The 11393-nt window shown below is 38.5% G+C and overlaps 1 protein-coding gene across 1 annotated transcript in view; it reads left to right on the top strand.

Annotated features, from left to right (window-relative positions):
* The first annotated feature begins 1882 nt into the window (after nt 1-1882).
* Nucleotides 1883-11393, top strand: part of Cd28 (CD28 molecule) — a 32971-nt gene continuing 23460 nt past the window's right edge. The window contains exon 1 of the mRNA XM_027941866.2: nt 1883-1977. Within this exon, the coding sequence (XP_027797667.1) occupies nt 1920-1977 (58 nt within the window). The 5' untranslated portion in view covers nt 1883-1919. The remainder of the gene's footprint in view (nt 1978-11393) is intronic.

Here is an 11393-nt window from a genome sequence, read left to right as displayed (position 1 = left end):
GTTAATGCATAGTAGGGTGACTATAGATAGCAATAATGTACTGTGCATTTCAAAAAGTTAGAAAAGATTTCAAATTTTTTCATCATAAAGAAATGATAAAAGTTTGGGGAGACATATACTTAACCTGAATTAAACATTATACAATATATCAAAATATCATGTAATACCCTATTTGCCAGTAAATGGATGGAGTTGGAGAATATCATGCTAAGCGAAATAAGCCAATCCCAAAAAACCAAAGGCTGTTTTCTCTAATATGTGGGTACTAATTCACGATAAGGCGTGGGGCACTAGAGAAGAATAGCATTACCTTAGATTAGTTAGAGGGAAGTGAAGGGAGGGGAGGGGAGGGCATGTGGCGATAGGAAAGATAGTAGAATGAAACAGACATTATAACTTTATGTATATATGTGACTGCATGACCAATATGATTCTACAACATGTATACTCAGAAAAATGAGAAATTATATCCCATCTATGTATGATATATCAAAGTGTATAACATAAATGCATTCTACTGTCATTATAACTAATTAAAACATAAAAAATTAATAGAAAAATCATGTAATACCCCATTAATATGTAGAATGTTTTATGTACTAGTTAAAAATAAATTTAATTAATACATGTACTTAAATCACATTGGAAAATGTTTAAGATATAACAGATAATAATATATATCTGTTGAAAAACTATAAATAAAACATGATAGCAAATGTGTAAAAATCTTAAAAGCCAGATGGAAAGCAGTGGATCAGAATAGCAACTGTTTATATATCAGGTGAGGAGATTATAGGTGAACCTTGATTTAATGTGTATTTCATCTTTAATATGTATTTCATCTTTTACTTTTATAGTAAGAATAAAAGGCAATACAAATCATTTTTTAAAAATCATACACAAAATCGCAAAGTACAGTAATTATATAAAGACCAGATTATCAGGAAAAGAGAAAAAAATTACCAGAAAAGTTCTGAGAAAGCCATTGAGTACCAGACCCTAAAGGAGGCACCAGGGGAAGAGAGTGGAGTGGGTGGTGCTGGTGGAGAGAGAGGTTCTATCTGCAGAGGACCTGGAAGTGGGAGGGGCAGTGGGCTCCTTGAGGAACCTGCTGTGAGGCTACTTCTTATGGTCTGCCACTCAACATCAAGTGGTTTCCTGAGGGACATAGTGAGCATGAGATATCAAGGGGCTTTTGATTACCCACTGTCCCTCTAAGAACATCAGATGTCTTCTGACCTCTTTGCTTAAGGAACCTCCAGACCCTCAGCTGGCTGAGTGCATGTAAGCAAAATCCATTTAGCCAAGTTCCTAGAAGTGAGCTGGGAAAAGCTTGGCATCAACCTGGCACTGAGTGCTGAATGTTCCATAGGGCTATCCGATAACCAATACAAACGTTTTAATTCCTAACATTTATAACTCCTTTAAACACTTAACGCAGACATTTCTTTACTCTTCAGGACAATTCTCGGTGTAATTTGTACCTGGTTTATTCCTACCTTATGAGAACTTCTCCTCTACAAGGGGGCTTGTTTTTTTTCTTATAACACCTTGTTTGTCTATGCTGAAGTCCCTGCTGGATATCAGGCACCCATTTTTCACAGCTCTGATACCTATCAATAGGAAATAATTCTCACGAGCCCATCACGTAGTGACCAGTGCACTTTTTCAGTGATAAGAAAAGTCTCACCTTTCAAAGAAGAGACAAAAATCTAAAGTCATCAAAACAATGTAACATCTGGTATGAAAGTCACAGTGCCCTGTGGTTTGGGTCCCTTGATCATGTGCTCTAAGGAAGTGAGTTGGGGGTTTCCGTAGATGACGGAGCCTCTCAGGCCGAGGCAGCTGTGTCTTGAGTTCACTTCACACTTTGGGTTCCTCAGGGAGGAGGGGCTGGAGCCCTGGCCCTTGTTAGGACAATGATGTTCAGGCTGCTGCTCTTGGCTCTCAACTTCTTCCCCTCGATTCAAGTAACAGGTAAACGATTTTGATTTCTTCCTCCTCTAGGTTTTCTTTTGTGTCCTTGCAATCAGCGTGGTTTATGTTAAATTTGAAATAACCTGTGAAATTAGTAGTTTGGCTTTCATATGGTTACCTTTAATTTAGAAACTCCTTGATTCTCAGAATACAGAATGGTTCTTTACCAAAAGTTCTTTGGAAGTAAAGAAGCTTTTACTTAGCTGCTAGTTGATAATGTCCCAAGAACTTTTAGCGTATGTACCTTTTCTCCCCCTTTAGTTTAAGAAAACTGTTTCAAGTAGGTTTGTTCTGAAAGCTTTGAATTTAGATTGCCTAGGCTCACATCACAGATCCAATTCTTATTAAGTGAGTCGTTGCTGGTATTTAAGATTTTCAAACATCAGTTTCCTTAACTATGAAATGGGAATGATAATAAACCTCATCTTAAGGCCATTGTGAAGATAAAATGAAATAATCCAAATGCAAAATGCTTGGCTAGCAAGATCAGTGTTGGTTTTATTACTATTACTTACCTGAATTACTATTACTATTTCTATCTGAATTGAATGAGTTCCAAAGTGAATCCTAGAGTCACCAGAGAAGCTGGTACAGTGCAAATACTAATAAGTTAGTATTCTTTTACTATCGGCTGAAGTCTGTTTAGATTAAAAGTCCTTAAAACCCAGTAACTACGATGAGGAGTATGATACTTCTGACACTTGCAAGCACCTACTTGGAGCATTGTCAATTGTTACAGCTAGGAGGTAGTTATCACAACCAACCCTTGCAATATTTCAGATCAAGAGACTGAGGGGTAGGAATGTCAAATTCCCCAAGGATTTACAGGTTCCAGTTGTTGGTGGCAGAGTCCAAACCATAATAGCTTGACTCCAGAGCCTGTGGTCTTGAACCTTAGGCTATTTCACCCAGCATGACCTGATTTATAATTGCATAGACCAGGATAAATCCATGTAGAATCATCTTCAGAAAACCGCAATTTCTAACAGAAAAAGCTTGTTTGGGAGGGTGGAGTAATACATTCATTCAACTTGTTCTTGGAGTTAGAAAAGGGTCCTTACCTTTGCTCAAATATTGGACTGATAGGAATAAACAGGTGTATTTAAGTAAGGATTGTTATTTATTTATTTATTTTTCCCTTGGAATATCTTTTGCAGAGCCAGCATCTTCAATTTTCTTTCTCATTTATTTTGGTGGCACAGAGACTACAAGATCTGTTGGTGGTGTTCTTAAACATCAATTGTGTGCACTGCAAAGAGTATAATTTCCCAGCCTGCAGAAATACAATAGTTACTTATCTGTTTTCGTTGTCTGATATGCTAGTGAGCACAAACTGTGCATATTGATAACAGGTGTTGATATAACAAAAGACATTGGCTGGTGACTGGTTATCCCTGGTGTCTAGTACCAAGCATTTAGAGCTACTGAATACATTCTAAAAGAATTTTTAAAAATTTATTTTGCGAAGTTTTTTTTTTTCACTTCATGTTTAAGGGATCTTCAGAATTTATTTTAAAAGAATATTTACAATGTCTTAATTTATTAGACAACAAGGGACTGACCCAAAACTATTTAGCAGTAGTAATTGTACACAAAATGCTTTTCTGATGTGCTTTGTGAACAATCATCTGTCATTAATTCTTCCACTCGCTTTTGAAGATTTTTCTTTTCTTTTTGGTAAGACTCAAAGCTTTGCATTTTCCTCTTTAGAACATTTATTAAAAGGATGTAACTAAAAAGTGGTTAGAGATTTCACACATGTGGAACGTTTGTTTTCTACATTAAGATATGTTTGCTTTTGAAATGTCAACTCACTTTCCTAATAACTTTTAGGATTTGATGCTGTGTGGCCATTAATAAAGTTGAATGGGGTGAGCGTAGAGGCCATACTTTGAAATGCCTCTTTCAGTAAAAAAAACACTTGTGAGAAAAAAGATAATTTCAACATATGAAAATGTCTGATCCGTTCTAATCAAGTGCTGTAAAATCTTCCTTGTGTTTTTTACTTTTTTTTGTTCACCCCCCCCATAAAGTTATAGGTAAGGAAATTCTCTGGTGAAAATGCAATTGTCATCCCTCGCATTGTAAGAAGCTACTATTGTCTGTATTGAGGTGTGTGGTGTGTGTGTGTGTGTACATATGAACAGTTCATTATTAATACTGATTTAATAATTCTAACTCACTGGTTCACAGTGTGGCTTCAAATACCTATTTTATGATGATTAAGCCTCACTTTACTCTTCATGATTTCGATGGTCCTGTAGGAAGATCTTTATGGCTAAATTAAGGAAATGATTGAGGCAGAGTGAGGCAACCTTAACTTGGACAATTTCTTTGCTAAGGCTGCATGCTTTCTATAATTGTGCAACTGAGATTCACAAGTATTAGGATTTTGTTGGACATTGGACTATGAGTCCAGCCTGGAACAGCAGGCCTCTGGAAGAAAAGGATTCATAATTAATGGTAGAAGGGATGTATATGTAGGTAATACCTGGCATTGTTGATACATTTTTCCAGCCAACACTGGTTACTTTTCAGCAAACTGATCATTCTGTATGAAGATAAAAATCAGGTATCACTCCTTATTTTTCTACAAGAGTGTTTCTTTTAATTTCTTCCCAGACCTTAGCAAAAAACTGTTAAATGACCAGTTTGGACAAGATTAATCTCTCTAATGCTGCTGCATTTCCCCAGCACTTCTTTGTCTTAGAGAGGCACAGAAGGCAGGAAAATGATTGACATTTAATAAAAAAAAAAGTCATACCGGCAAAACAGAGCAATTAAAAACTTTATCCTTAGTTCAGTCTTCAGCAAATGACTCCTCTGCAGTAATTTGTACAAAGAAAGAAGTAATTTACTGCTCACAGTTTAGTGTTGCTCTGGGGCTGGGCTTGGGAAAGTAAGGTGAAAAGATGAACATTGAAAAATACAATGTAATCAACAGTTTGCTGTGTTTACCTAACTTCCAACACACTGCAGCCAGTTTTTCTGACTGTTAAAAAAGAATTGGGTCTCTTGTCAGTTGAAATAAATTTGATGGATGTTTTAAAAATGTGGGCATTGCTTAAGCATTTATTTTACTCTACCACCATGCTCTAAGATAATAAATTACCTTATGATTTTTTTTACTTTTTAAAGCAACCAAAGCAAGGGCTTTTACATCAAGGACCATAAAATTAATATCGATATATCAATTCCAGGAAATTGAATGAGTCATTGCCACAGATAGATTAGAAATAGAAATGAATCTGTGATCAGAACTCTGAAGTGCTCACATGCTATGGGTGGGAGGAGAATCTCACTGCCTCCCTTTCATTAGAGGTAGACCCTCTTTTTCTTGTCTTTCTTCTTTTCTTGAGAAATGCCCTATGATTACCATGTGGCATGTCCCTTGCATGGACATCTTCCTTCAAGTGTTTCCTGCAGGCAGTGCGCTGACCTTTACAAAACAAAAAATTTGATGCCACAAAAATCCCAGCAGAAAATGCCATTTGTGGCTTATCTAAAACAATAGCTCTTTATATTAACTAATATGGGCATTGATGAAGATCACGATTCATTTCAGCCTTCCTAAAACTCAAAGGGCAGGTACTCTTGCAAAGCACAATTAATTATTTTACAGCAGTTGTCGTTGCAAAGGATAAAATCTTTTCATCTTTGTTAAGTTATTGTTTACTTTTTCTTTACAGAGGTTGGACCGTTTCTATAGAGAGTTTAGCCAATCATCAGAAAAAAAATAACATCTGGGTGGTTTTTGACTGACTGGAGGAGTCTCTGATTTTCTATGCTGTGTGCAAGTATCTGTGTGTCTCTTTTGTGGTGATTTCATGAACCCTTTTCGGTTAGTGTTATGGTATTAGTACCATCACCACCAAACCAACCAACCAACCCATAAAAAGCTAAGAAAAGAACAAAAACCCCAACATACCCAGACCTTTTAGTCTGAGGATTGTTACATGAGAATCAGTCCCTGACGCCATAGGGAAGACATCCCAGGTCCAGGCTTGTTTGCAAGCTGGGTGTCCGGCGGTGCATACCTGTAGTCCCAGCTACTCCAGAGACCGAGGCAGGAGGACAGCAAGTTTGAGACCAGCCTTGTGAACTTAGTGAGACCCTGTCTTAAAAATAAAAAAGGGCAGGGGATATGTAGCTCAGCAGTAATTCACCCTCAAGTTCAATCCCCAGTGGGGGGCAGGGCAGAGGTGTTTGCAAAGTGGGTGTTTAACATTTTGCCTGTTACTCTCATTTTGATGACTCGGAACTCTAGAAGAGAGGTGTGCTGGTTGGGATCAAGAGCTACCCACTTGCTTTCTCTCTGAAAAAGGAAGTTTCAAACTCTTTGGCCTTAGTAATTCAACTAATTTCATACTTGGTCTGTTTGTCCATCCAAGTTATGTGTATTTATGTTCTCTTTGCTAGCGGAGAAGCTTCCAGATGGTGGAGAATTTCTTATTTAATTCTTTTCCACTCCTTTATCTCTAAATCACCATTACCATTATCTTTTTCTTTGTCATCATCTTCATTATCTTGGGGACTCTGGCTGACGAGGTAACTAGGTTAATGGTTCCTGATGGTATCATTCACAATTACTCACAATTTACTTTTAGTCTCTAATCTAATCGTGAGTCCCTCTCCACAGCATCTGAATCACCTCATTAGCTTACAATCCACCATACAATGTACAGATTACACCAGCAACCCATCCCACATTCTAACGATGACGTATGTTCCCTTACTGAGAACATGGGTGGGTGTTTGAATTTTTAAAACTTTGCTGAAAAAGTAGAAGGTTGTATACTTGACACACAATACAGTGTTAGAACATCACTTAGCTGCATTTGCAGCCTGTTGGACCCGATGACTTACTTTTATATCCACCTCCCCGAGGAAGCTTTTCCAGGATAATTCTGCCTTTATTATGGACTCAGAAGAGAAGTTTCTATGGGAGTGTAGCTCACTTTAATAAATATTTATTAAACCTCTCTTGCATTTTGGAGCCTAAGGAAATAGAACAGGAAAAGAAACATAAAGACTTTGCACACAATAATTGTTTATGTAATTAACTGAGTTCTCTCTGCTTTCATGGGTTTTACAATTTAGTTAAGAAAACTACATATAACAACATCAGGAAGTGGATAAGTGATAATATTTGGCATCCTCCTACCACCCATGGCTAATTGATGCCTTCATAACTTTGCATAAATTATTCTTGCAATCTGGAATGTTCCTGTACCTGTCATCTGAAGGTCCTTTTTGAGACCCTAAATGACAAATTAAGGGACTTCCTTACCATTCAAAACTCCCCAAATTGTTACTGTGTGAGTTGACCCATCCATTTTTTTTTCTCTAGAAGATTGTGAGCTCCTCGAAGGCAGGATCATGTCTTATTTATTCTTCCAACTTCAGTATTAGTCAAAATGCTGCAAGCATGTATGTATTCAACAGATACTTGTTAAAGAAGGAAATGAACAAACTAACACCCAAATTAGAATACATGAAAGAAATTTCTTGATAAGATTAAGGTAGGATGGTAAGTCTTTATGGAGAGTTCAGAATTGAGTAGGGCTTTAATAGTATATAAGATTTGAATGGATAATGTATTAATGAAAATTGCTAACTAACATTTCTTTTGCACTTATATTGTTACTCTTATTCTAGCTGAATTTCTTTTATTGATCATTTCATCTTTTCCCAGTTCCCATGAAGCAGTTACTATGATTGTACTATTGCAAGATAAGAAAATTGAAATATTGAGCTGGTAGAGTAACTAGCTTGCAATCACAGTTGATAGATACAGAAATTCAGATAGTCTTGCTCCAGGTCCATGTTCTTATCAATGCTATGTTGTCTGAGGAAGAAGTAATATTAATAAGGAAACTAAATCAGGAAAGTTGTTTAATGTTCTTGGAACAGTTGATAAGTCAAAGGTGTGGAGGCTAGAGAGGAAGAATCAGACTAAGCAGGGGGTTGAATACTGATAAAAGAAGTTTAAACTTTATTTTCAAGGCATTTTGAAGCAGCTGAACTGGATAAGAAGAGAATACTTTGGAATCCTCATCTTTGGGGCATGGAGTTGAATGGAGGGGGTATAACTAGGAAAGCAGAGAGTTCAACTGAATCTGAAAACCACTTCTGGTTAGGAGTCAGCTGAAGACCAGCAGAGGACACAGAGTATGTGGTGAGAGAGGGAGGAGGGGGCATGCCAATGAAGTCAAGGGAGGAAAGTGTCAGGAAGAGACAGTGGGTGACAGCATTGATGAAGGAGGAAAAGAGGAGTGAACAATTGCTTGGGAAAGAGGCCAGCGGGACTTTTGAGTTCAGGCAGAGCCATTGGGGAAAGAAGATGAGACTTCACAAGGTTAAGAAAACATGGAGTGGTCAAAATAGAGACAGAAAAGAAGAGATGGATAGATACGCTGAAGATGATTGGAACTTAAATATACTACAGTATTTTATATATGGTTAGGATGTAATAAATGTTTACAGACTGAATGACTTAATGGAGTTTGACATGTGGAAGGAGCCAGTGCTGGACTTGAATGTGTGTGTGTGTGTGTGTGTGTGTGTGTGTGAGAGAGAGAGAGAGAGAGAGAGAGAGAGAGAGAGAGAATGTGAGTGTGAATGTGTAGATGTGAACAGAGTGAGTGTGAGAGAGACAATGTGTGAACACGAATGTGTGTGAATGTGTTGGTGTGAGCAGAGTGTATGTATGTGAGAGAGAGAATGTGTGTGTTGTGTGAACATGAGAGTGTGTGAGTGTGTTGGTGTGAGTGTGTGTGTGTGTGTGGCCCTGTAGGACTGGAGGGGGAAGGCTTATAGGAAAGAAAGGAGAAGTGGGAGAGAAAAAGAGGAGGGTGGGAGGAGTTTTTGCAAGAAATGGGAGAATTCGAGATAGGAGGACAAATCTCTAAGATGGAGGGGGAAGAGAAGGCCTTACAGGGGCAGAGATATGTAGGGGTCAGGTGAGTCATTCCATGCTGGCAGACCTGAGAATGAAGACTGTTTTGTTAAATGTGTGTACATATGTTAAGTTCTCTGGGGATTGGTCCTAGAGTTCTGTGTCAACCTCTGTCAACAAGGCCAGTGGGATAATGCATACTCGACTCTAAGGACTTAAACCCATGTGTACTTTAAATTCTTGCTTGAGCACTCATAAGTGCACGACATGGCTGGCTTGACCTCAGCTCGTGACTGAGATAATAGGGTCACGAAGTTCAAACCAACCCTGCCCTAACTGGGCAGGGCTCCAGTTTCCAGCGAAGAATGTTAATCTCAGCAACTCCCTTGTATTTTTTGGGACAAGGACGTGGCTGTTTGACCTTGGCTTTGGGAAAATGAAGTCTGCTCTTTTCTGCCTTTCCTCCCCCACCAGACTTAAAAGTTAAAGCCAAAAATTTGTCACGAAACGGAGACAAAATTAGGAGCTTTGGCCTATCATACTGTGAGTCAACTTTTCTAGGTCTCAGTTTCCTCGTCTGATATATGAAGGGGTTGAATAGAGGACATCTCAAGGCTATTCTTTTTGTCTTAAAAATGCTTCTAAAGTGGAATATTAAAATGCTTTTTATCAACTCTAACATGGCAACTCATCCACTTTACCCCTTGTGGGTGCTCTTATGATTTGATAGTGCAAATACAAAGAACTGCAAGCCAGTTATCTCTGAAATCTATTAGAAAGATTAATAACCATGATCTTAGATGCTAACATGCTTAGAAATGACACTTTGGGGAACAATATTGCCCTATCTCTTATTTTCCTATGTAAATGAAGGCCTATCACAGTAGTTATTTCCAAATTTCTGAGCCATGACACTTACCTAGAAAATTCCGGATATGCCAAGGTAGTCCTGAGTAGGCTCTTCAAAGGTGTAAGATTTAGGGAGAATGAAGTAGATAGGAAACATGTATTGTATTCCCTACAGAGTGATTTTTGCATGAAGGCTCAGAATGATGATGGCTCAGGAGGAAAGTATGGTTCCCAAGTTTGGTTACTAGATTAAAATATATGATTAGAAAGCAGTATATTAACAGAAGGGATCACTTTATACTTCCGAGTTTTCTTTGTTAACTGAAATACTGTCACAATATTTATGTAGGGAGTTATAAACCCTGCTTATCTACTCTTTGGATTACAGATAACTTCTAGAATAATAAAATTTGATTTGGGGATGGTTCAGCGGCTTTGGGTATGGCTTCCACTTTGATTTGAGTTAGGATTAATCTTTTAGATTATACTTCTAGCATTAGGAGATGAGAGGAAAATTGGTAGGAACTGGGTGACATTGCACCCAAATTCATCTGGCTGCGTGTATCAAGAGTTTCTGTTCTAAGGTGCTCACACCCTGAGGGGTAGGGGTGGATCACAGAGCAGGCAATGACATTTTAGCAGTTTTAATATTAACTTCCATCCTAAAGCAGATGACTTTCCAATGTACATTTTTATTTCTGATTAGCTTCCTTAAACTTTTCCCAAACAGATTTCCTCTCTTAACTTATTTTGTCAGCAGTGTCTCCACTCTCACACTCACCCAGTCCACAGACTCCTAGTCAGTTTCTAATCCTGTTCACCACCCAGTCTGTGAGACTAAGTGCCAATGTCTTGTCCACCCCTTACAGCCCAGCAGCTACCTCCACATTGCAGGCCTTATGAACTCACATGGATGCTGCAGTGGCAGCCTCCTGATTGATCTCTCCTGGCTTCTGACCTTGCTCCTTGCTGCTGTTTGAACCCTCCCGAAGAGACCCCAATCACACCTTGATGTTCTCAATGTCTCTGGTAGCCTTCCTGGTAAAATCCATGTGCCTTTTCGTAGCCTTAAAGGCCCTCAACATTTGGTATCAGCCATATTCATCTATTTCCCCCTATATAAATAAAATGGTCTGCCAGTTCCCAACAAACCCTTACACTAAGGACATTTTCCTAATCAGCTTGTCTAAAAATTTCCACAGGCCTCACAGCCCAGGTAAAGGGTAGAGACCACGAAAGGTTCTAGAGTCACCCCATTTGGAATCACAACCCCTTCCTGTTGTGTCCACAACTGTGACTACCAGTGACCCTCTCTAGGGTTCCTGTACCTTTCGTGGGTTTGGAGTATAGCTAAGTGTGTACCTGCCTTGGGGTTTCTCCTAGGGGGAAGCAGCTCTGTGGTTTGCATCTTCCCATCTCCCCCAAACCAAGTACATTAGATTCCACCATTAACTTGCTGAACAAATAGCTTTGCAAAGGTAGAAGTCAGAATACCAAAGAACCATTCTCTGGCAACTAATCAAAATTTCAACTAATCAACAAAAGTGTGTGTTGATTGTTTTGATAACTTTTTCTCTCAAAAATGAATGCCTTAGATCTCAGGGCTCAGATGGGACTTTTTCCTGCTGAAATATTTGACCTCTGAGTTACTTTCTGATAGTTGCATGTA

Source organism: Marmota flaviventris, chromosome 11 (assembly GCF_047511675.1).
Source record: "Marmota flaviventris isolate mMarFla1 chromosome 11, mMarFla1.hap1, whole genome shotgun sequence".
Taxonomy (NCBI): Eukaryota; Metazoa; Chordata; class Mammalia; order Rodentia; family Sciuridae; genus Marmota; species Marmota flaviventris.
Note: the sequence above shows the minus strand (reverse complement) of the source record. Positions and strands in the feature narration are given on the sequence as shown.